Consider the following 27,713-nt stretch of genomic DNA (forward strand, 5'->3'; position numbering starts at 1 on the left):
TATCACCAACTTCTCCTTTTTACTGATGCATTCCTTGATGGTCATTGTTTCTTCTTGTATCCCTCTTCTGGTTAAAGAAGACACTGCACCAACTTCTTAACACCAATAGAGGGATTTCTCTTGATTACAGCTGGCATATAGGAAGCTGTAATTCTTTTTCTCCTCTCATCCATCCACACTGATGATGATGACTGTTGCTTTGTCAAGCATTCAATTGCTTCCAAATTGTCATCTGACAAATTGATGTGTTTGTACAAGAATACTGTCTTCTGCTTTTCCAATTCATCTGGTGGTATATCTGGTATACTATCAACAGCTTCCGGTCCGTATTCTTGTCTTGCCTTTTTAGTCCCAGATTGCTGCTCGCCTTGGTATTTTCTCTTCATCCGACGACTTTGAACATCTGACTTCATTTTGGTTTTTTTTACAGGTTCTCAGTGTACATTCACGTCTGTCATAGAGTTTCTTGAAAAAGAATCCTGCCTGAGTCGATGTTGCTTTCTGCCAGGTAATTGGGGACCATAGTGGACCAAGATTCCTTCTCAAGCAACCACCAAAACATCTTGAGTGCCAAGAACCTCTGTTACACCTGTTGTACAATTTTTCACCATCAAATTCTGCTCTAATAGCCATCCAGGATTCTGCCAAGTTTGTTGTAAAGTTTCCAAGGAGTCTGGTACTTTTTGAGGCTACACGGTCTAAAAGTATGTTAATGTCTTTGATCATCATGAAATCAATATCACATGAATTGAATGTTGATTTACCCCTCGATTCCTCTTGTTCTCTTAAGGATGTGCCTTCAGTCCAAAACGATGATAATTCGTCAATGATGTTTGGAACAGAATTTAAATCATGTGTACATGTGTTCTCATTGTTGTCGCTGCTGAGGTCAACATTGCTATCGTTCTTTGATTTTGATGATATATCTTGACTTCTCGGGCCTTACAAAAATCAGAACATCTATCATGGTTGCCTAAGATATGGTATATTGAATTGCGAATGTCGTGGTCTAACTGCTTAGCAGCATTTTTTTTGGTTTGATTCCTTTTATCTCACACTTATCGCACATCTTACAGCAGTTGTTATTCTTACCCTCTATGCTTTAGTAAGTCTTTGTTTTCTCTTGTGCATAAGGTTTTGATCAACCAGCTTTTCAAGACTGTTCCTTAAACATTTGCAAACATGGTTAGCACACTCCAGCTTTTTCACACCTTTGCCCCATATAGGTACTTGTTGTTCCTGTATCTTGGCATACACAGATGAGTCACCATCTGCTATCACAGTTTTATACCTTAGGCCATGCGTCTTTTCTGCCTGTTGGAAAACCTCTACACTTGATTCCATTGCTTGAGAGCTTTCTGACCAATTTTTATAACATTCATGTGGTCTGGGCTGAGTGTTGTTGGCTTCAGACTGTGAACAAATGTAACAGTGTTTGTTACGGACGCTTATATGCAGCAATTTCCCAGTCTCTGCACCGATGGCATTATAAGAATGTTTATTTGAGCGCTTGCTCCAGCCAACATCACAAATAACAGTAATACATGGGATTCCATTGTGGTGATTTCCCTTCTCTATGGCTATTCGTCTCTCCTCAGCTCCAGCTGCCGACGAATCATCTTTAACGGATAGATACCACAGATCTCCTATTTCTTGTTCTATGTTAGAAGAAGTTACTTGTGATATACCTTGGGCATTTATAGTAGCCATACATTCGTTTAAGTGTGCGGCCCCGCTACGAGTTACCCTACTTTCCCAGACTGCTCTTACGTCTAATAATATGATGATTAGTTCGACCATTGTGAATTTGGGGACTTGTATCCAACCTAAAACGTTCACTGCCTCCTTGACACTTAGCCTCAATGACACGGGCAAGTCCAAGTGTTCTCACTTCTGATGTCGATTTCACCGAGTACACTATCTTACAAACTTTAACACAATTATCAACATGAATGGTGATAGTATCTATGTGTTGCTGTAAGAGTTGTAGGTTCATTAGTCTATAGCCATCATATGAATTGGATGGAACTGCTTATTTTAAAAGCAAATGGCTTGTCTAAAGACACTCTCTGGATGTTGAAAAAAGATGTAGGTTGCTTTTGGAACAGCAACCGATGTACACATTTTGCTAATGATGTACTTGTGTAATATGGAGCGAATGAGCCTAGTTCTGTTGCCAGTGTTTTGATGAACTTTAACATTATGTTTACTAAAGTGATTTAATTTAGAACCGTATGTATGTTTGCGTTGGTAGATTATTTTCTTATTGACAGTGTGTTTGCCTCCTGCTTGACCAAACCTATTGTATCGTCGTCTGTGATGTCTACGGTTGATACCCATGATACAATCGTAAATACAAACTGAGCATGTTCCCTCGATGATTATTATACGCGTGCCACGTATACTGCCTATGGGCTGCTTTACTTTTTGTTTGTGTCGTTATACGAACTAAAAGACATAAAAAACGTATATTTAAGTGAAGTGTCAATAGTTGTATTATACTCGTATGGGAAATATACATATGACCCATTTGAAATGTTTACAAAAAGTGAAATAACATGGTAAACAAATACGACATGCGATGTGTCAACATCAAAATGTAACTGTCAGTACTTACCTAAACATCGACTCTGTCTCAAATGAAACTTAAGATCGGTGAAATCAACAGCTTCGTACAGGTCAAGCAGCACAAATGTAGTTTACCTCCGTAAAGTTATATTTAGAGATAATTACGTGAAATAAGTTTTCTGCGAAAATCTCGAAAAATACATATCCAAACAACACTTCCGGTAGTAACTAGATAAGCTTACGCGTAGAATATAGGACTAATTTGATGATTATATATTTTGAAGCATATCATAAAATGCTGAAATTATCTGATAAATTCAATGGAATTGTTGGTGTCATTCACAAAATATACTATAATATATCAGTTTTGTGTCGTAAGCATGGCTTTCTTACTTGCATATCAGTATGTATTCATCCGCCATCATATTGAGTTTTCGGAAGGAGAGGACGACAGTGTCAGCTTGGAAAGAAATTGCGTTTCTGATGATCTGAATCATCCGATTACGGTTTATTTTGTAAACAATGAAGCTATGACCAGGTCAAATTATTTGCTGTTTCGGTTTGCATATCTGCGGCGCAAAACAAGTTTGTTATCACTTCAAGTTATGCTAAGTGAAGTCGGCCATTTTTTTTGCATTGAGTGGACTATAGCTACTATCGACATTTATTGGTCAACATGTATATTTATGACAGTTTTGTAAACAAATCAATTGCTTCTACATTGTGCTATGGACATCGCTTGGACAATTTGTTGTAGAACGGATGAGAAACACTGCAATTTAAAGACGGGCAGTTTTTACAGCCTTATTCCTCCACATCACATACTATGACCCGCAACCTTTCACAGCCAAACATTATTCACATCTGCTTGAGGGCACCGTATCAGAACATATGAATAGCCTATTTTATTTCAAAATGATATTCATAATATAATAATTATAAGAAATCTGTCACTTTATTCACAAGACAGACAGGAAAGTGTGAAAGAGAAAAGAGGTAAGGAAAGATAGTGGAAAAAAGACAAATAAATACTAGTAATAATAAAGGTGGGGAGGAGACCAGATAAAGTATGTTTGGCTTTGTTAAGGGCTGGGTGGGAGAAGTAAAAAGGGTGCTTCTTTTGAGGTGTAAAAATGATATCAATAATAGTTGTAATAGTAGTACATGTAGTTGAACTTTATTTTAAGTGTCCTTTATTGTGTTGATTAAGGAAATTACATGTATTGGATTGTAAGAACACCTCATTCTATATAGATATTGCTTAATCATAATGGTAATTTCATTATCAATCATATTTATAAGTGAATAATTAACAGAAATCTTTAAGTAGTTTGGAACAATCTTCTAATTAAATTTAATTTTAATTAAAAATCAAATACAGTAATAGGATAGAAGACAAGAATTCAATTTCTTCAGAATTTGTTTCACTTGGATTGCGGAGTGAAATAAAAAGGTGATTGAACTGTGATACCATCAGTGATTTAATTATATATGATATCTAACAACAGTTAATGACCTTCTTCTCCAGGTTTTAATGAATGATTTTAGTTTATTTAAAAAATAAAAATTCAGTTGGTTCAGCAGACCAGAGATTAAAATCACTGGGTCAACAGTCAATGTCACTGTTAAAATGTCTAGTCATCTCTGGTTTTGTTTTTTGTTTGTCCACTGGTACACATTTTGTGTTAGCTGTAGCATGAAACAAAGTTAGTTTGTCAATGTTCAGGTTTTCATATATGCCAAGCTTTCCTTCACCAGCCTAGGAGGCAATTTTCCATCACCTCAATATTTTTATTTTTTTTCTGGTATGTACATTGATGTAATCATATAAAAAATAAAATCCCTTAACTTTAAACAAATAGAAACACAAGAAGATAGGAAAAAACACATTTCTGGAGACACAGAAGAAAATTTGGATGACTGGATAATGATTTACCATTAGTAAACTTTATTCTCTATCATAATATAAAAATAGAAGCATACCAAATTGATATGCTTAGGGGTTAACTATCTATTTTTATGTCTTATATTTTATTTCATCATTCTTAAAAGGATTTTGTATTATTTGAAATAATGTTCCAATATGAATTTCATTTGCTTATTAAAAACAATAACCACATTCCTAAAAATCATCCTGGTCCATTTGCCTTTGTGGATGACACATGGTTGTGTTCTGTAGAATGCTGATGAAAGTTATATAATAGTAGTATAATGGCAAAGTTTGTTAATAATATTGAAACAATATAGACTTTATCAAAGTGGTATGATCCTTACCCTCTATACAATGTATGAGTGCATAATCCAGCTGTGGGAGAACAGTACAGATATTCTGGGTCTGGTATAATATGAATCAGACTATAATCCAGCTGTCGGAGAACAGTACATATATTCTGGGTCTGGTATAATAAGGAATCAGACTATAATCCAGCTGTGGGAGAACAGTACATATATTCTGGGTCTGGTATAATATGAATCAGACTATAATCCAGCTGTGGGAGAACAGTACAGATATTCTGGGTCTGGTATAATATAAATCAGACTATAATCCAGCTGTGGGAGAACAGTACAGATATTCTGGGTCTGGTGTAATATAAATCAGACTATAATCCAGCTGTGGGAGAACAGTACAGATATTCTGGGTCTGGTATAATATGAATCAGACTATAACTGCTGTCACTTCATTTTTATGATTTTCAAGTTAGAGAAAGGAGATCACACCTTTCATGAAAACATATCTCGGCCGTGTTTACTGGAGTTTTCTGGATTTCACTTTCGTGCTGATTTCATGTTATAATTGATATGTATTTACATAACATTCCTGCATACATGTAAATCAGATATTGCAGAGGTACTTTATGTTCTAGTGATAATTTGGATCTACATTGTGTATATCAATTAAAAATTGCTTAAAATATCATAACATTCATGTAAGTTCCTCCATATTATGAGTCTTAAATTTCAGTGTTTTTACATATACATATACATATATATACAAAAATATCATATGTGAAGGTGATAATGCAGTTCTGAAAATCTTGCAATTGATAAAATGTGGCTGTCATAATGAGATGGTAGGAATACCGATGTTTATAGATACCTTGCTATTACACAAAATTTGGCATATATTGATGTACATAATATATTATATCAGACCTGCCACGACAAATATATATATATCTTTAAAGATTAAAGAATCAGGGATTAGATCTGTCGAAACTATTTAAGAAAATTAGGTATTTATTAACAGAAATACCCTACTTGACACTCGAAACAACGATGACAAAACAAAACATAACCTTTCCTTTTACACAGTACATATACTACTGATATCATTTTTTCTAGTTCTCATTTTCTATACAAGCGCATGTGGCTACGATTGGTGACGAGGACTGTGCGTTCGAGGGCTGGACAGGGCAAGGTAAAGAAAAACAAATTCGCTGATAAGAAATAAGCCAATATCTTTGAGCCCGACAGGTAATTTTATAACAATTATCTATTGTTAAAGGTTATATAATTTGGATTCTATAGTGCCAATAAATGTACATAACAAGAGCTGTTGTAGAACAGCATAGCTCGTCTCGCAAATGTTTCTCAATAAATAATCAAAATACAGAGTGTATATCAATTTGTATTGTTTTGAATATTAGATAATAAAGTTATATTGTGTACTTAAAATTAATTTGTGATACTCAACCATAATTGACATCATTCATAAATAGCTGAAAAATATCTGATATCTTCAAAAACATGTCATAAACCAATTTTTTGCTCTCTCCAAAAATCCCTTTGTTTTACTCCGGTAGTGTATGGTCAAATCCCAAAGGGACTCTAATGTCATTTATCAGTATCCTAGTACAATTATAAAGTGATGTGTTAATGCCGTTCAACACTTGCACCAAAAACTTTCTGTTTGAAAACCGACGCCGGAGTGACAACATAAGTTCTTCCTCTTCTTCAAAGAGACGAGCTAAAACACGTTCACGAACAGAAACGACAATGGCGTGCACGGCTCCCCGAGTAAGTGATTAGCTAGTTGGTAAATCGGCGAGAAAAGGGGGATACGCCAAGATAACGAACGTTTTAAAAATCGTATAAATATCGACAACTAGTTGGAAAGATGGAAGAGAGCGAAGGAGACCCCGTCAGTCGAGTCGAACGAGGAATTCGCAATGCTTCTGGAAAGTTCTACGGGATAATTTGAGAGTCGACGCAACAAACTGACAGGTTCGTAGTGAAGCCCTGCTTAAAGTTATACTTGCTACCGTGCTGACAAATCACAGACACTAGAACTAAATATTACCTCATCGAACCACACGTGTTTGCACCCTGTGGCGAGTAATTGAGGTAAAACGGATATTATTTGGTTATTATCATCAACAAAAACGTTATACCTACATATGTACATCGCTGGCTATGTGATATCGCTGTGATTTGTGTACGGTTGTCTGTGGTGTCACATGATATCTGTGGTGTCACATGATGTCTGTGGTGTCACATGATGTCTGTGGTGTCACATGATATCTTAATGAAGCGTAGAAGGCGTGACTGAATCTTCCATTGCAGATGCAGAGCGGCAGAGTTTTGCGTCTTTTCTGTACAAATATAATATTTATTCCATCACAGTTAATCATAAATATGAGTATAAGCTTCTTTTATTCCTAATCTTATAAATTACTGTACAACACACATCTGGCGTTCGAACAAAACAATGCCCCTTTAAGGTAATACATATTAGATTTCCAATCCTAACATTTTTTCCTTCATAATTGGTATAAAATAGGAGTGTTTTATGGGTGTCATCTCCACTTTATTTTGTAGGAATTAGGAGGGTGACCTTGACCTTGAGATATCGCAAGTCATCTATCTATAGAAGTACATTGTATGACGCTATAGGCGAGAAACCCTAGATATACCTGGAATGAATGGAGGGATGCCGTGAGGTAACCTCCCCTTATTGGGACGTATGATACAATAGAAGCTGACGCGGGAAAACCCTGAATATGTCTGGAATGTGTGGAGGAATGCTGCAAGGTAACCTCCCCTTTTTGGGATGTATGATACAAACGGATCGTCCTTGAAATAAACCCGAGGCGTAGGTAAGTTGGGAAAACTCGCCACTAGCAAACGCTGTGTATATCGGTATACTCAACAAATCGTTTAGTCACGGAACATTAGCGAGAATATCACAGCTACCACGGTTTTGATATGATTGTGTTTTTAACGACAGAGAACGCTATGTATAGCAATGCAATAGCTGAAGACAATAATCACCAGTTAGACAAATCTCGTTATTATACTCAAATATACTGAAACGAAAAAGAAACGCAACTTCAAATTGTAGGTTTAATAAAATAATACTTGTGAGCATTATGTTTAAATTTCATATGTAATAGTTAATATTGAATATTGATGTAACATCCTTTAAATGTTTAGAGATTTTTAAGAACAGGTCACTTTGCTAGAAGGTCATGATTGGTAGTACCCTACGTGAATCCAAGTTGAAATGGCAGCAGTTTTGAAACCGTGCCCTAATATCGTGTGTGTCCTCCTCGAACAGTTATCACATCTCTAATTCTTTGTTGCATTGAGTTCATCAGGGCATTGACTTTCCGTATTGGAATGTTATTCCATTCTTGGACGAGTGCATTTGCTAACTGAGGGAGGGTATTTGGGGGGTTACGGCGATTTCGAATTCTTCTGTCTAATTCATCCCACAAATGCTCGATTGGGGACAGGTCGGGGCTATATGGAGGCCAATCTATAGGATTAATGTTCTGTGTCGCAAGAAAGTCTCTACAGACTCTTGCAACGTGTGGTCTCGCGTTATCTTGCTGAAAGGTTAGATGATGCTGCCTAACAAACGGCACAACATGGGGCCTAAGGATCTCATCCCGATAGCGTACGGCCGTTAAATTCCCATTGACTATCACCAAAGGCGTCTTCAAACCATGGGAGATTCCCGCCCAAAACATAACTGATCCACCCCCAAATCGGTCGTGTTCCAAAACACAGGCGTCAGCAAAACGTTCGCCTCGACGCCGGTACACACGTTGACGGCCATCTGCTCGAAATAACGTGAATCGAGATTCATCGGTGAAGAGCATAGACCTCCAACGTCTCATAGGAAAACGTCTGGGCATATGTGCCGTTGCCCATTGCATACGACGTGCTCGACGTTGCGGTGTTAGTGGTAAACCAACGTACTGTCGCCTTGCACGCAAATTAGCCTCACGCAGTCTGTTGATCACTGTTTGGGGATGAATTCGACGGTTATGATTACCAATCGTATTCCTTGCCGTTTCAGCGGCCGTTAATCTCCTGTTACGCAGGTGTGCCAACCTAAGAACCCGGTCTTGACGTCGCGACGTTACGCGTGGACGTCCTGATCTCGGCTGGTCATCGACTCTTCCTGTTGCGTTAAGACGTGAAACTAATCGACTAATAGTCGATTTGTGAACTCTGAATTGTCGAGCGACGTGAAGTTGCGTGTTCCCTGCCAGAAGCATCGCAACCTTTGATAACCGTGGCATAATTGTAAAAGGAATTATTGTTTGCAAAAGTATTGGCGATGATGTGGCTCAATGTTAGTGATGAATTGATACTGGTTTGAATGAAAAAAGAACGCATATGTTTGTACAGGCACGGTTTTTGATGTTTTTACCGCGCCGGAAGTGCATAGGTCTCTAGTCACACTTGGGTGATTTTGAAGATTGGTATGGGTGTTAGGCAGGGTGCATGTTTATTTCCGCGATTTTTATACAGATATGTATATTTAATACAAAATTAATCACAATTTTCCATGTTGCGTTTCTTTTTCGTTTCAGTATATTAAACGTCAGGCCAAATTAAAAGAGAAGACAGAACAAGTATGTGTTATCAAATATTTCTGTATTCAGATTAAAATTAAGGGAACCACACTCCATTCCGAGTCTAGCTTGATGTATCTGACCGTCTGGTAACACTCACTGGGAGACACGAATGTCCTAGTTTTTTCATATTTTCTCCTAATTTAGAATTTTTCACCAATTTAACCAAATAAGCACTAATTTAGCACAGCACAGACTATTTTTTCAGAAACATATCTAATTATGAAATTCACACACTAGTTTTTTGCCTTCAAGCCGAATTTTGTGAAATGTATCTAATACTTCTGTGATAGGCACTAATATTGTTTTCAGTGTCTATTATTTCCCTCGATGTCTAAAAAAAGATGTATACTATCTAATTCTCTCGTTACTGTCTAAAACTAGGTGATGTGTCCTATTATTCTTCAATTTTGACTATTTTTCCTGGTCGGTACTAGAAATATTGGACAGTGTCTAAAATTGGAGAAAACGACTAGTTTTCTTGGGACAAGGACTAATTTTGACAGATTTGCCTCGGGCTATTTTATGGCACAGCAACACCAGCACTGCTAGCTGTATACTACCTTACCTGGACAGCAGTATTCCTTGACCACCAAGCTCAGTGGCTAGCCCTGGCCTGGAGCGCTCATCCATGAAGCTGTCTTATATAATTACCTAATTGATGGATCAGGTCTTGAAATAATTAGGACACAATAGGGAAATATTTCATCATTGTGATAATTTATTTGTGAAAATTAAAACACATACGTCTAAAGTTTAGTGATATGAAAAGAACTACCAAAAAAGCTGATGAATATTTCATCAATTAAAGGATTTATTCAGAAAAATGGAGAACAAACTTTATTCAACATAATCATAGACGTATATATCACAATATTGTATATGTTTTAGTGACTAAATGCTATATCTATCTTTGATAACACAATAGCTTAGCAGATAATGACAATTAGTCAGCGACAGTGATACATGCATGTATACAGGATAATACAATGATGCAGCTCACGACAGAAGTGGATATTTCACACTTTTCAAGTTAGCGTTGTGCCACTGTATTTCATTGCATCATGAACACAATATGACGGCTAATAGCTTATCTATCAACATACTTTATGAGTATAAATAGTAATATAATAGTATATAGTTACGTAGTAACTGTATATATTCAAAGTGGCAACATTTTGCATTCCATGCATAGGACTTTCAGGTTATGATATGCAGTAGGAGAAATTGTCAAAACATCATCTCATATTAAAGTTGGATAGGACATAGTGATAGCATACATATAGTAGAATATAAGAAAATTATGGTAGCAGATAAAATCACCTCTTTCAGATCACAAAGTAACTTATGTCATCACTTTCTGTTAGTAAACAACTCAAAAATAAGACCCTGTTACAAAGTGACACTTTAATCACGAAACAAAAGAAGCCTACCCCTTTCTATCCTTGACTTTTGTTTCAGGTTGGCAAGATATCACACCTTCACGCCTGAGTGAGCCTCCCAAAGTTTTTTTGCTCTATAGGTAAATGCCAACCAACACCAGATAAACAGATAAGGTTTAGACAAATTACCCATTCTAATTTTTTGTTTGTTTCATTTTTCGTTGAAACACTGTGACAAATATCGTAGTTCAACAGTTACACTTAAAAGAAAATATATTCATTGAATTATCATATTGGTCACAATGTTACAGAGAGAAACAAAAAATGAAACATGTTTAATATATATAGGTGTTAATATTTCCCTGTAAAGCAGGGGACTGAGGGAGGCCCACTCAGGCGTGATGGTGTGTTACCTGGGCAAACCGAAGCATGTTTAGCAATTGAAGTGCTATTTTAAAGAGTGTTACATAATATCAATTTTCATTTGCTTTAGGAATTTTGCATTACATATGATATTATATAATACTATCAATTATTTTTAAATAAAATAGTTAAAACTTAAGAATTTATGATTTTTTTTTTTTATTGGGTAAATAGAATCCGGAGTAAATTATTATTCCAAAAATTATTATTAAAAAAAAAATAATCGAGTGTCTATACTGTTAATCCGAAATGTGGAAGAAGGGGGGGGGGGGGGGGGGGGGGGGGGGGGGGGGGGGGGGGGGGGGGGGCTTTTGTCCTACACTCATATAAACGTAAGGCAAAAGTTTAAATATTACTATCAATAATGAATAACCTATCATGAAAAATGTACATGAAAACTTCAACTTTGAATCTTGAAAATGATAAGATGCTGGCGAATGTCGCTTTCCATGAAAAGAACCTGGTGATCATGCAAAAAAAATTTTTCACAAAATTATTTAACGATTAACTACTATTATATTAACTACATTAATATATTATAAAGTTATATTTCAAGCTATGAACTATCAAATTGGTCAGTGTTTTAGAGGGAAAAAAAAACAAAACAAAAAAAACAATTAGAATAAATAATTGGTTTAATACTGATCTCCTTATACTGGTGTTGGTATTTACCTGTAGAGCTAGGGACTAGGAGGGGCTCACTCAGGCGTAAAGGTGTGATACCTGGGTGAGCTGAAACAAAAGCCAAGGATAGGAAAGGTTACACTTCTTTTGTTTATTGACTGAAGTGTCACTTTATAACAGGGTCTTATTTTTGGGTTATTTACTGACATAAGTGATGATATAAGTTACATTGTGATCTAAAAAATATACCTTCACCCTGCTTTTATGTAATACTATCAAAATCTGCTTCTTCATGTATATGGAGAAAAGTTTGATTATATATCTTTTACGTTTATCACTACGTCCTATCCAACTTAAATATGAGCTGATGTTTTGACAATTTCTCCTACTGCATACCATAACCTATAAGTCCTATGCATGGAATGCAAAATGTTGAAACTTTGAATATATACACTGTAAACTAAACTGTTATTTTGACAATTTCTGCTATTCTATTCACAACAATTACTACATACCATAACCTTATACCAAGTCCTTTACATGGAATACAAACCATTATAACTTTTAATATCTATAATAAAGTAGCCTATATCATTGATAAATTAAGTAGTCCAATAGTCTTTTACAGATATACCCAGCTATAAGATACACTTGAAACTAATTATACAGATACTGTAAAGGGAGATGTTTTAGGAACCTGATAGCACCATGTAATCGATCAGTATTGATAAAATACAACTTGTATTATAACACAACTATTTAAAATGAATTATACTACTATTTATACTTTGACGTATGATGACAGATAAGCTATTTGCAGACATATACTTTTGCTTATGATGCAATGAAATACAGTGTCACAATGCAAACTTGAAAAGTGTGAAATATTGTATTATCCTGTATACATGTACCACTGTCGCTGACTAATTGTCATTATCTGCTAAGCTATTGTGTTATCAAAGATAGATATAGCATTTAGTCACTAAAACACATACAATATTGTGATATATACGTCTATGATTATGTTCAATATAACAGTTTGTTCTCCATTTTTCTGAATAAATCCTTTAATTGATGAAATATTCATCAGCGCTCTACCCCGTGATGAAAGAGTTCCGTCAGCAAGGGAAACGGGTAAAATTAGTCCGCGATCGCCTCATTGTCGACGGTAAACTTTATGCATCCTCCGACGCTGGTACAACTGCTAATGACGCCAGCGGGAATCGAAAATACAGTGACGTCACTAGGTCACAGCCCACCGCCGTTGGATCAAAGTCATCTAACCTGCCTAACCAACAGTATCCACCAACGTCATTTGCAACGCCCAAGTCATACCCGACGTCATACGATAAATCTAATAAGTCTACTTATCAGACTCACAAAGTAACACCACCTGCTAAACGTCCCAAACATGGAGGTGACCACGACGAAGTCGATCCTGATGAAACCTGTGTTAAAAATGTATAGTATGCCGCGGAGGGAGTCCACATAGACTGTAATAATAAAAAACAATTTAAAATCCTGAGTATTAATGTCAATGGTCTTGTTGGTAAGCTTAAGTGTCCCGATTTTATTGAGTATCTTTCCAGCTATGACTTAATATGTCTTACCGAAACTAAAACTGATAATGCTGACCCCATTGATATAAATGGTTATACAGCGTTTTGTAAACACAGAAAATGTTTGTCCACTGTGAAATCTGGTGGTATAGTTGTTTACTGTAAACATGAATATATGAAACATGTAAATGTAATCAAAACTGATTGTAGTCACGTTTTATGGCTCCAAATGAAGGGGGACGTCTTTAAACACAAAGGGCATATGCTATTTGGAATCGTCTATATCCCGCCCAGTAGCTCCAAGTATTCCTCACCTGACCTTTTTGATGACGTTGAAAATGATTTATTATCTTTCAAAACACAAAATAACAAGTATGTTTGCCTGCTTGGGGATTTCAATGGTAGGACGGCGGATCTTCCAGATTTCTTTGAACCCGAAAGTGGTGACTATGGCTATTTTTCAGATGTTGATAATCTAATTGATATTAATGTACCTAGAACAAGGTCATCAAAAGATATTTTATATAATGATTATGGGAAGCGGTTAATTGAGCTATGTAAACATTGTAATATATTTATACTCAATGGCCGAATGGGAGATGATAATGGTATAGGAAATACGACATGCAAAAATGTAAGTGTAATTGATTACTGTATAGGTAATATTGATACATTTAGTATTGTGGATGAATTTACTATTAACGAGTTTTCTCCCCTACTATCCGACGTACATTCTCCGATACATATAGGCCTACTATTGTGTGTAACAAATAACGTAGGCGATCACTTTGATACAGATGTTGGATATAATACATGCAAACCCAGAAAGTGGAATGATGATCAGAAAGATGTTTTTGTAAATTTTCTAACTGAAAAAAGCTCCTGTATAAATAAACTTGTAAATAAATTACACAATCATATAACTGTTGACGATAACAATGATTTCATCGACTCTATAGTAGATGATATATGCAATCTTTTTATAGATGGTGCCAAACATGCATTTGGAACTATATACACTAAACCAAACTCTGTAAATGAACATGCATTTAAATTTAAAAAAACGTGGTTTAATAGAGAGTGTCAGTCTGCTAGACAAAACTACAGAAAAGCAAAGCGATTGTATAAAAAGTTTGGTAATGATTACCTCAGAGAGGAAATGTATGTAAAAGAAAAGTCATATAAAAAGACAATAAATCGATGTGTAAATAATCATAAAGTATATATTAAAAATAAACTCCGATCACTGAGATCAAGAAATCCTAAGGAGTACTGGAAAATAATTAATAATGGCTGCTCCAAAAAAAGTAGTTGTAAAGCTGATATTGAAGATCTTTTCAAATTTTTTAAGACATGTTTTAACAAAAATTTTGAAGGTGAAGATAATCACGTGTTGAGCTCTCTACACTTGAAGGTAATGGTTTTATCAATGAACCAATACTACCGAATGAAATAATGAATTGTGTCAAAATGCTTAAAAATAATAAGGCTGTTGGTGACGATATGCTATGTAACGAGTATATCAAATCAACTATTGATTTATTGATGCCATTATATGTAGAATTATTCAATTATATTTTGAATACTGGTCATGTGCCCGAATCCTGGCTTATGGGAAATATTATCCCTGTTTTTAAAAATAATGGTAGTTTGTATGATCCCCATAATTACCGACCTATTACTTTGATTAGTTGCCTGGGTAAATTGTTTATAGCTATAATTAACGAACGTTTAAATAAATATGCTGATAATGTTGAACTCATTCTCGAAAATCAGGCAGGGTTTCGAAGAAACCACTCCACAACTGACCATATTTTCACGCTCTATACATTAATTGAGTTATCTAAACATTTTAAAAAGCAATTATTTTGTGCCTTTATAGATTTTGAAAAGGCATTTGATAGTGTATGGCGAATTGGTCTTTGGAATAAACTTTTGATAAATAATATAGATGGTAAATGCTTTCGGATTATTAAGAATATGTACAATGGTATCAAGGCCAAAATAAGTAAAGATGGTGTATTCTCAAATGTATTTTTGTGTACATCCGGTGTCCGGCAAGGCGATAACCTATCCCCGTTTTTATTTTCACTATTTCTTAACGATTTAGAAGATTTTATTAAGTCACATGATTGTAAAGGTTTGTCTTATATAAGTGACAAATTAGAACAAGAATTGAATATATATTTGAAATTGTATGTATTGTTATATGCTGATGACACTATTTTACTATCAGAAAATGCTGATGACTTGCAAAAGCAGCTAAATATATTTTTGAAATATTCTAAACTTTGGCATCTTAAAGTTAATACCAGTAAAACCAAAGTAATGATTTTTGGAAGGAAAAGAATTCCTAACGATCTGAATTTTATATACGGTGAATATAATCTAGAAATAACCAAAGAATTTAAGTATCTTGGGGTTTATTTTACCCAAACTGGTTTAACACAATTCAATATCAAGCAGCTTTATAAAAAGGGGATTAAAGCAATGTATGGTGCTATTGCTAAATGTAGAGATCATAATTTGTCTATAGATTGTCAACTTGATATATTTGATAAAGCTATCAAACCAATTGTTTTATATGGATGTGGAGTTTGGGGTTTCTGTAACTATAAACTTATTGAACGTTTGCACCTAAAATTTTGTAAACATATTCTTAATGTTAAAACATCTACGCCAAATTTTATGGCATATGGAGAACTTGGTCGGTTCCCACTTGATATTAATGTTAAAGTCAGAATGATTGGATTATGGGCTAAATTGACAAAAAATAATCAGAATAAGTTGAGCAACAAACTCTTAACGATTATGTCATATTATAACTCGTCTTGGTTGAGACATGTGAAAAATATATTTGTAGAATGTAGATTATTAGATATATTTAACAGCCAAGAGTTTTCAAGTATAAATTGGCTGAAGAGTACAATATTTTATAAACTTAAGGCAATTTTTTTTAGCAAACTGGAGAAATGAAATTTTTACTTCCACGAAAGGTATCAATTATAGAATTTACAAGACCGAACTTTGTTTAGAGAATTATTTATTAGAACTCCCTCCCAAATTAGCCAAAGCGTACTGTAAATTTAGAGTAGGTAATACAAAAATTCCAATTGAAAGTGGTATATGGACTAATATACCACGGGAACATAAAATATGTACTTTATGTAATTTAAGAGAAATAGGCGACCAATTCCATTATTTATTTAACTGTGATCAGCAATTTATAATCAATAGCAGACGGAAATATATGTCTAGATATTATTACGAAAGACCAAATACATTTAAATTTCATACATTATTCAATTACGTAACTAAAAATGAACTTATTTCATTGGCTAAATTTATTATTGATATAATTATAAGTAATTCACAATCCTGATGTCCATCCTGTTTTACCATGTTTTATTATTATCCATTTGTCTGTATTATTATTCTCTACACTGTACTGTTTACGAGAATAAACAAATTGTCATTGTCATTGGGTAGTCCTTTTCATATCACTAAACTTTAGACATATGTGTTTTAATTTTCACAAATAAATTATCACAATGATGAAATATTTCCCTATTGTGTCCTAATTATTTCAAGACCTGATCCATCAATTAGGTAATTATATAAGACAGCTTCATGGATGAGCGCTCCAGGCCAGGGCTAGCCACTGAGCTTGGTGGTCAAGGATTACTGCTGTCCAGGTAAGGTAGTATACAGCTAGCAGTGCTGGTGTTGCTGTGCCATAAAATAGCCCGAGGCAAATCTGTCAAAATTAGTCCTTGTCCCAAGAAAACTAGTCGTTTTCTCCAATTTTAGACACTGTCCAATATTTCTAGTACCGACCAGGAAAAATAGTCAAAATTGAAGAATAATAGGACACATCACCTAGTTTTAGACAGTAACGCGAGAATTAGATAGTATACATCTTTTTTTAGACATCGAGGGAAATAATAGACACTGAAAACAATATTAGTGCCTATCACAGAAGTATTAGGTACATTTCACAAAATTCGGCTTGAAAGCAAAAAACTAGTGTGTGAATTTCATAATTAGATATGTTTCTGAAAAAATAGTCTGTGCTGTGCTAAATTAGTGCTTATTTGGTAAAATTGGTAAAAAATTCTAAATTAGGAGAAAATATGAAAAAACTAGGACATTCGTGTCTCCCAGTGACTGTAGTAAAAAGATTTGTTAGCAAGTTTATGCAGATGGGTTTTGAACTGATAAATTAAGAGTTCGTTCATGATATTGTCTGACTATATAAGTCGTCCAGTATTTTAATCACGACAATATTTAATTGTCTAACATCTTGATTGCATGATATACGCCAATTTTAAATTTGACAACACTGATGAAGGCCAAGGAACGCACCATTGAAAGCAAGAGACATCACTTTTGAAGGTTAAGGACAGCCCTGCTGAAAAACCAGGGACATCACTATTGAAGGCCAAGGACAGTCCTGTTGAAGGCCAGTGCCATCACTATTGAAGGTCAAGGACAGCACTGTTGAGGGCAAAGGAGATCACCATTGAAGGTTAAGGACAGCCCTGCTAAAAAACCAGGGACATCACTATTGAAGGCCAAGGACAGTCCTGTTGAAGGCCAGTGCCATCACTATTGAAGGTCAAAGACAGCACTGTTGAGAGCAAAGAACATCACCATTGAAGGCTAAGGACAGCACTGTTGATGGCCCTTGGCATCACTATTGAAGGCCAAGGACAGTCCTGTTGAAGGCCAGTGCCATCATTATTGAAGGTCAAGGACAGCACTGTTGAGGGCAAAGGAGATCACCATTGAAGGTTAAGGACAGCCCTGCTAAAAAACCAGGGACATCACTATTGAAGGCCAAAGGACAGTCCTGTTGAAGGCCAGTGCCATCACTATTGAAGGTCAAAGACAGCACTGTTGAGAGCAAAGAACATCACCATTGAAGGCTAAGGACAGCACTGTTGATGGCCCTTGGCATCACTATTGAAGGCCAAGGACATCACTATTCAAGACCAAGCCATACCTATCGAAGATTAAGGACAGCACTGTTCAAAGCCAATGATATCACTATCTAAGGCCAAGAACACCACTATTGAAGGCCAAGGATAGACCTATCGAAGAACAAGGACAGCACTGTTGAAGGCTAAGGATATCAATATTGAAGGCCAAGGACACCTCTAGTGAATGGACAGTCCTGTCGAAGAACAAGGACTGCACTGTTAAAGGTCAAGGACATCACTATTGAAGGCCAAGGTCAGCCCTGTCACGTAGACCAGGGAAAGCAATATTGAAGGCCAGGGACAGCCCTATTGAAGGCCAAGAACACGCTTGACAAAGGCCAAGGATAGAAGTGATAAAGGCAAAGGGCAGCCCTATTGAAACGTGAAGGCTAGCACTGTTGATGGCCAAGGACAATCATGTTGAGGAAGAAGTTAGCTTACTTATGACCAAGGATTGTGAAGACAATTGTACGTCATGAAAGAGCAGGGAAGTTTTGACATAAAATGGTCGGAATCTGTTAGCAAGATAACGCAAATATTCTTCATTTTTCTTCCAATCAACAAGAACACATCTCTAAAAAACAAAAACCATTAGACAATTCACAAACATAAACTAGACTTTATTCTAAATGTAGTATGGGTGTATGTTTTCGATAGCTTTTAGCTTCGCCTTCACACTGTTCGCAGTAACAGGACAGCTAGTCTTCTAACAATGTCTTTGTATCATACAAGATAAGGCGTGCAAGTGATCCTATTGTCGTGTTCAGCCGACGCACACTTGTGACGTCATCATTTTGTTTGTAATACCTGATATACAGATGCATAGCATAGTTCTGCTTCCAATCGAAGTTTTCATTGAAGATTTGATTAACTTTGTTTCCTGGAGGAGTACAAAATGTCATGTTTTCCACGTGTATCCACGACGGGTGTGCCTTAGCGATTCTAGTCGGCAAGAACAGAGAAAATTCAAAGTATTTCTTAGGGTCATAGTAGTATTGTTTGTGGAAAAGGTTGATCCAGTGTCGAATAAATACGGGATCTCGTTCAGCTATAATGAGGCCGTTCCATAAGTTAGACCAGTATTCCAGGCTCATGGTGACGGGGAAGTCCATCAGCGGATCTAAGGAGCGGAGCAAGACAGTGTCCAGGTCCAGATATACCCCACCGTATTCTGAAAAAAATCTTGAGTACTAGGACCGTTCATCAAACATATTTAACTTAAAAAACATTTTCATATCAACACGTTATTTGACGTAAGGGAATTTTTTTTTAAGGAATTTCGTTTATACCAACTATGTAGTGCTTCTTCTATGTTAAGATTTCAGTGGGGTAAGGTATTTTTCTCTGACAACTATTTGATCGATTTCATTTCTCTTAATATGATGATAATGATAAAATCTTTACAAAATGCATACCCACTCTTCTTCCGTCCTAGCTTGCCGATTTGCACGTTAATCCTGATTGAAGGAAGCACATACAATGGCTAAATGCTAGTATAGTCACTTCATTTTTGTCAGTTAACAACCTTACATTCTAATAATAAATATTAATTACCTTTAAGTACCATCAGTCGTGCAATATTCGACTTGTGGGTCATGGTACGGAGAATATGACCATTCTCCACACGGTGAGGCGGTGTCATATTGACGTGGATTATATAGGGCACACGACGAACCAAGTATTTCAAGTATGGTCCTGTGGGCACGACGTCTCCGTGAACAAGTATCAGACACGGTTTCTGGAATTTGTGGACACTGAGGAAACTCACCAACTGATAAAAAGTCATATTTCTGATACCAAACCAAATATAATGGACTATATTAGGAACTCTCTTTCCGTTGGTTTCTGGACAGTAGTTCCGAACAGCGCGTGAAAAACATTTGTCCTCAAAGTTTACTGTAGGGATTTTATCGTCTTCTGAAGAGGTAAAATATAACGTAGGATTCCTGTCCTCACATCTTAAACAGAGTTGGTCACGAATGGAAAATATGGCGGGCTCTCGTGCAGCGACAGCTCCTGGGCGTTTGGATTCTAGAAGTGTATAGAAAATAAATTGAAATTAAAGTGTCTTAGAGGAATATAATTCTACGGGTTGCTTTCGTTATTAAAATTCTAACGATTTTTGACCGATAGATCATTGAAATAATGATGGGACAATTATCATATTTTGATTTCTGATCAGTCCTTAAAAACACTTTACAGGCCTGTTAACATCTACAGGTCCGTCAAACTTAAGCAAGACATTTTACATTTATAATTACATCAGTGTGACATTGAAGCCACTCACTATACAAACTTTGAAGTTTGTGGTGCGAGAGTCTAATACAGTTTATTTCCTACACAGGATGCTGAATCCCCTCTTGTAAATATTTCAAAAGATTTTGTACAGAGATGCTCAGTTAAATCTAAATACAGGTTTATCTCGTTCTAGTTTGAAACTTAAGCCATATCGAAACGACTAAAATGTTAATGATAATTTTATAAACAACTTATTATTTTAAAGACAGAGGGTAAGTATACTGAATCCAGTAGACATCTATGTATAAAATGTACGCTAAATTGTACAGAAATGAAGATAGTATATAAAATTGCCCTGTCAAATTCTTCATTAAAAAAATTATCTTTTATTCTTTTATCAACTAAATTATTTACAATTACAGGTCGAAGGTAATGGTGAAAAGGTGAGCAGGTCCGCAAATGTTTTACTAATAGGAAGGTCCTATCGAAAGGAACACACATGTAAAATATCTAAGCTATGTCATCATAAGTATTGGCATCAGACTGTTTTATATAATCGATAGCTAACGTCTACGAACACCGACGACGCCGGGGTATAGAAGTAGCTCCACTGGACTTGGTCCCGGCGAGTTCAAACCCAATTTCATACGAAGATAATATCTACAAAATTACATTTTAGAATTGTTAGTCTACATCATAAACTAACGAAAAACAAACTCAAAATGAGAAACAACGTTAAAGTGATACTTAAAATTTGTATTGCATATTTAAATGAAAGAGCTCATCTAAGGGATACCTGATTCATATCATGTCCCTGTGCTATAGCCAGTATTGGTACATCATTTTCTCAGTATTAATGACTAATTACCATGTCCCTGTGCTATAGTCAGTAATGATTTATCATTTTCTGAGTGTTGATAACTAATTACCATGTCCCTGTGTTATAGCCAGTATTGGTTTATCATTTTCTGAGTGTTGATAGCTAATGACCATGTCCCTGTGTTATAGCCAGTATTGGTTTATCATTTTCTGAGTGTTGATAACTAATTACCATGTCCCTGTGTTATAGCCAGTAATGGTTTATCATTTTCTGAGTGTTAATAACTAATTACCATGTCCCTGTGTTATAGCCAGTATTGGTTTATCATTTTCTGAGTGTTGATAACTAATTACCATGTCCCTGTGTTATAGCCAGTATTGGTTTATCATTTTCTCAGTGTCAATAACTAATTACCATGTCCCTGTGCTATAGCCAGTAATGGTTTATCATTTTCTGAGTGTTAATAACTAATTACCATGTCCCTGTGTTATAGCCAGTATTGGTTTATCATTTTCTGAGTGTTGATAGCTAATTACCATGTCCCTGTGCTATAGCCAGTAATGGTTTATCATTTTCTGAGTGTTAATAACTAATTACCATGTCCCTGTGTTATAGCCAGTATTGGTTTATCATTTTCTGAGTGTTGATAACTAATTACCATGTCCCTGTGTTATAGCCAGTATTGGTTTATCATTTTCTCAGTGTCAATAACTAATTACCATGTCCCTGTGCTATAGTCAGTATTGGTTTATCATTTTCTGAGAGTTAATAACTAATAAACATGTCCCTATGCTATAGTCAGTATTTATACATCATTTTCTGAGTGTTAATAACTAATTATCATGTCCCTGTGCTATAGTCAGTAATGGTTTATCATTTTCTGAGTGTTAATAACTAATTATCAAGCCCCTGTGCTATAGCCAGTATTGATACATCATGTTCTGAGTGTTAATATATTTAATTAGCATGTCCCTGTGCTATAGTCGGTATTGGGCTGTCGTTTTCTGAGTGTTGATACATTTAATTATCATGTCCCTGTGCTATAGTCGGTATTGGGCTGTCGTTTTCTCAGTGTTGATAACTAATTATCAGATCTCGGTTCCGAGATAAGTAATTCTCAGTTCCCTGTGGTTAATCGATAAAAAAGTGGTGTCATTCAACAGGGATTCGGCACGATTTCTCTTTCTATATATCATATACATCAAGCCTTTATGTTAAAAGTTACTCAATACTTAGTCAATTTCTTCAAAAAAGAGAGATATAACGATAACAACTGTCCGGTTCTCTTCGGCTGAGTTACCACTGTTTACACATAATACAAATATACGAACCGTGGGTTAGGTATTCGTGTCGAATACCTGTGCTATTTTTAGCGAATGTTTTATCCGACACGTGCACGCTTAGCAGTAAGTTGATTACCTGGTGAAGTTATTAGAGTCGATTTTCGGATGATTTCTGTCAGTCCTCCGTCCTGGCCAAGGAGGTGTGTGACGAGGATCAAAGCAAGGAATGTTACGAGGAATAGTGTTGGACAAACACAAGATAACCGTCGCCACGCCATTTTAACGGAAACAAATAACGAGCGACACGGTTCAGTGGTTTCAACACGAATCGCCGCGAAATGGCATACATTTGTAACTACCAGGACACAGGGGCTTGGCACGATTTTCCAAATGATAGTCTATATATATATGTATATAGTATCAAGGGTAGTAACTACAAGGAGGGGGAAGACGAACGTATTTAAAAAAAAAATAATTTGTCGTATTCTGCGGGTCAAAAATCTTAGTGACACATACATTACCTTAAAGAGAAATGTTTTATCTTTCCAATGAGTGTTCGATGAACAAAATTGGCCAAGTATTATCCAAGTTATGACCTGACGAATTCGGAAATAGATGCTGAAATGGCTAGGTCGGAATCTCCCTGTCCGGTTGAATAGTCGCCTCGCCTCTAATGGGTACCTCAATAACCATTCAGAAATCGAAAAATCGACGCTTGCAGCGGTATACAGTAACCATAACTATGCCAATATAGGATGTCGGTTGGTTATGTTATCCGTCATGTGCCGTAGCCAATTCTATATTACATCAACGAGCTTACCGTCTTCAAAAAGAACGGCCATCTTTCCCTAACCTTTCGTGACTTTGTTTACGATAATGTTAGAAGTTAGCCAGTGGTCGTACATCCAAGAAGCGTTCCGAATGAAGGGAAAGATGGCCGTTCTTTTTGAAGACGGTAAGCTCGGTGATGTAATATGGAATTGGCTACGGCACATGACGGATAACATAACCAACCGACATCCTATATTGGCATAGTTATGGTTACTGTATACCGCTGCAAGCGTCGATTTTTCGATTTCTGAATGGTTATTGAGGTACCCATTAGAGGCGAGGCGACTATTCAACCGGACAGGGAGATTCCGACCTAGCCATTTCAGCATCTATTTCCGAATTCGTCAGGTCATAACTTGGATAATACTTGGCCAATTTTGTTCATCGAACACTCATTGGAAAGATAAAACATTTCTCTTTAAGGTAATGTATGTGTCACTAAGATTTTTGACCCGCAGAATACGACAAATTTTTTTTTTTTAAATACGTTCGTCTTCCCCCTCTTTGTAGTTACTACCCTTGATACTATATACATATATATATAGACTATCATTTGGAAAATCGTGCCAAGCCCCTGTGTACCAGGAGGGCGAAAAAGGCAACATCTCCAAAGTAGCCTTTTCGAATGTTATAAATAATCGAACTATTTGTTTTAATTGCTGTTCTTTGTCTTTTATTTTTGTTTCCTTATTTTCACAGCTATAATTTCTTTTGATATTTAATTTATACTTGTGAAACGGTAGTAGTTTTACGTACGGTTCCGAGGATTCCGGGTAGTTATCATCCGGAAAGCTTTGTAGCTTTTCATTACCCATGTTTTAATCCTCAGTTACCCGACCGTTATAAATACATCGCCACACGATGTCTCCTTCCAGTCATAGTGAGTCTAATACAGTTTATTTCCTACACAGGATGATGAATCCCCTCTTGCAAATATTTCAAAAGATTTTGTACAGAGATGCTCAGCTAAATCTAAATACAGGTTTATCTCGTTGTAGTTTGAAACTTAAGCCATATCGAAACGACTAAAATGTTAATGATAATTTTATAAACAACTTATTATTTTAAAGACAGAGGGTAAGTATACTGAATCCAGTAGACATCTATGTATAAAATGTACGCTAAATTGTACAGAAATGAAGATAGTATATAAAACTGCCCTGTCAAATTCTTCATTAAAAAAACAATCTTTTATTCTTTTATCAACTAAATTATTTACAATTAATGATTGAAAACATACAGTACAGTATACTGAATTGAAGTAATTGATTATTTTATGTTTCTTTCTTATTTAAAGTTAATTTCTGGATTCCAGGTCGGAATTCCTTTCCAATTATTATCAAATTACAACATTCCTCGCCGAGTGGGTGGAAATTCGAAATTTATTATTTTTGTTTTGTTTTTTTTGTTTTGTTTTGTTTAAGCAGGTGAAAAGTCACAGCCAAAGTCAGCAGGTCCACAAATATAGTACCGATGGAAAGGTCATGTCACAAGGTATACACATGTCAAGTACGAAAACCAGATCTCATACGGTTAACATACTGTGGGCAAGTTTTTTTTGTTTTTTTTTTTAAAGGAGGTCGAAGGTAATGGTGAAAAGGTGAGCAGGTCCGCAAATGTTTTACTAATAGAAAGGTCCTATCGAAAGGAACACACATGTAAAATATCTAAGCTATGTCATCATAAGTATTGGCATCAGACTGTTTTATATAATCGATAGCTAACGTCTACGAACACCGACGACGCCGGGGTATAGAAGTAGCTCCACTGGACTTGGTCCCGGCGAGTTCAAACCCAATTTCATACGAAGATAATATCTACAAAATTACATTTTAGAATTGTTAGTCTACATCATAAACTAACGAAAAACAAACTCAAAATGAGAAACAACGTTAAAGTGATACTTAAAATTTGTATTGCATATTTAAATGAAAGAGCTCATCTAAGGGATACCTGATTCATATCATGTCCCTGTGCTATAGCCAGTATTGGTACATCATTTTCTCAGTATTAATGACTAATTACCATGTCCCTGTGCTATAGTCAGTAATGATTTATCATTTTCTGAGTGTTAATAACTAATTACCATGTCCCTGTGCTATACATCATTTTCTCAGTATTAATGACTAATTACCATGTCCCTGTGTTATAGCCAGTATTGGTTTATCATTTTCTGAGTGTTGATAACTAATAACCATGTCCCTGTGTTATAGTCAGTGATGGTTTATTATTTTCTGAGTGTTAATAACTAATTACCATGTCCCTGTGTTATAGCCAGTATTGGTTTATCATTTTCTCAGTGTCAATAACTAATTACCATGTCCCTGTGTTATAGCCAGTATTGGTTTATCATTTTCTGAGTGTTAATAACTAATTACCATGTCCCTGTGCTATAGTCAGTATTGGTTTATCATTTTCTGAGAGTTAATAACTAATTAGCATGTCCCTATGCTATAGTCAGTATTTATACATCATTTTCTGAGTGTTAATAACTAATTATCATGTCCCTGTGCTATAGTCAGTAATGGTTTATCATTTTCTGAGTATTAATAACTAATTATCATGCCCCTGTGCTATAGCCAGTATTGATATATCATGTTCTGAGTGTTAATACATTTAATTATCATGTCCCTGTGCTATAGTCGGTATTGGGCTGTCGTTTTCTGAGTGTTATAACTAATTATCATGCCCCTGTGCTATAGCCAGTATTGATACATCATGTTCTGAGTGTTAATATATTTAATTAGCATGTCCCTGTGCTATAGTCGGTATTGGGCTGTCGTTTTCTGAGTGTTGATACATTTAATTATCATGTCCCTGTGCTATAGTCGGTATTGGGCTGTCGTTTTCTGAGTGTTATAACTAATTAGCATATCCCTGTGCTATAGTCGGTATTGGGCTGTCGTTTTCTCAGTGTTGATAACTAATTATCAGATCTCGGTTCCGAGATAAGTAATTCTCAGTTCCCTGTGGTTAATCGATAAAAAAGTGGTGTCATTCAACAGGGATTCGGCACGATTTCTCTTTCTATATATCATATACATCAAGCCTTTATGTTAAAAGTTACTCAATACTTAGTCAATTTCTTCAAAAAAGAGAGATATAACGATAACAACTGTCCGGTTCTCTTCGGCTGAGTTACCACTGTTTACACATAATACAAATATACGAACCGTGGGTTAGGTATTCGTGTCGAATACCTGTGCTATTTTTAGCGAATGTTTTATCCGACACGTGCACGCTTAGCAGTAAGTTCAGTTCAGTTCAGTTGATTATAATTACCTGGTGAAGTTATTAGAGTCGATTTTCGGATGATTTCTGTCAGTCCTCCGTCCTGGCCAAGGAGGTGTGTGACGAGGATCAAAGCAAGGAATGTTACGAGGATTAGTGTTGGACTAACACAAGATAACCGTCGCCACGCCATTTTAACAGAAACAAAAAACGAGCGACACGGTTCAGTGGTTTCAACACGAATCGCCGCGAGATGGCATACATTTGTAACTACCAGGAGGGCGAAAAAGGCAACATCTCCAAAGTAGCCTTTTCGAATGTTATAAATAATCGAACTATTTGTTTTAATTGCTGTTCTTTGTCTTTTATTTTTGTTTCCTTATTTTCACAGCTATAATTTCTTTTGATATTTAATTTATACTTGTGAAACGGTAGTAGTTTTACGTACGGTTCCGAGGATTCCGGGTAGTTATCATCCGGAAAGCTGTGTAGCTTTTCATTACCCATGTTTTAATCCTCAGTTACCCGACCGTTATAATTACATCGCCACACGATGTCTCCTTCCAGTCATATCACACCACTCCATTTACAACAATTCCAATATTGCAGACTTTCGTTTCTGTATTTTTACATTCTCGTATAAGCTACATTGTTTTATTTTTTTCTTAGATTTAGCCGGCCTTTTTTTGTAATGATCTTAAAACTTTTGTTGTAATCTCGCTTCATTTCTTCAATATTTTAAAAGAGGTATGGCGCATATTTGCATGCTTCGTCCTAATGGTGACCGTTTTCAAAATATAAAAAAAAATGTTTAAAAATGAGTTTTTGAATACAAACCTTATATCTATATCATGTAAATATTCTTATTTGCTAAAAATGTGTGTTTTTATTGTAATGGATATTCAT

The 27,713-nt window shown here is 35.7% G+C and overlaps 1 protein-coding gene across 2 annotated transcripts; it reads right to left on the bottom strand.

The window, feature by feature from the left end:
• Positions 1-19,009: 19,009 nt before the first annotated feature.
• Positions 19,010-27,058, bottom strand: LOC117316770. 2 transcript variants are annotated; one of them, XM_033871538.1, is made up of 3 exons: positions 26,859-27,058; positions 19,959-20,435; positions 19,010-19,575 (listed from the first exon to the last, which is right to left on the bottom strand). In XM_033871538.1, the coding sequence occupies exons 1-3, from the start codon at positions 26,998-27,000 to the stop codon at positions 19,103-19,105; spliced, it is 1,092 nt and encodes a 363-aa protein (XP_033727429.1). In that variant the 5' UTR covers positions 27,001-27,058; the 3' UTR covers positions 19,010-19,102. The 2 variants fall into 2 exon arrangements, with proteins under 2 accessions (XP_033727429.1, XP_033727428.1); XM_033871537.1 differs by lacking the exon at positions 26,859-27,058 and adding an exon at positions 22,882-23,058.
• Between the last annotated feature and the right edge of the window lie 655 nt (positions 27,059-27,713).

Source organism: Pecten maximus, chromosome 18 (genome assembly GCF_902652985.1).
Source record: "Pecten maximus chromosome 18, xPecMax1.1, whole genome shotgun sequence".
In the NCBI taxonomy this organism is placed as follows: Eukaryota; Metazoa; Mollusca; class Bivalvia; order Pectinida; family Pectinidae; genus Pecten; species Pecten maximus.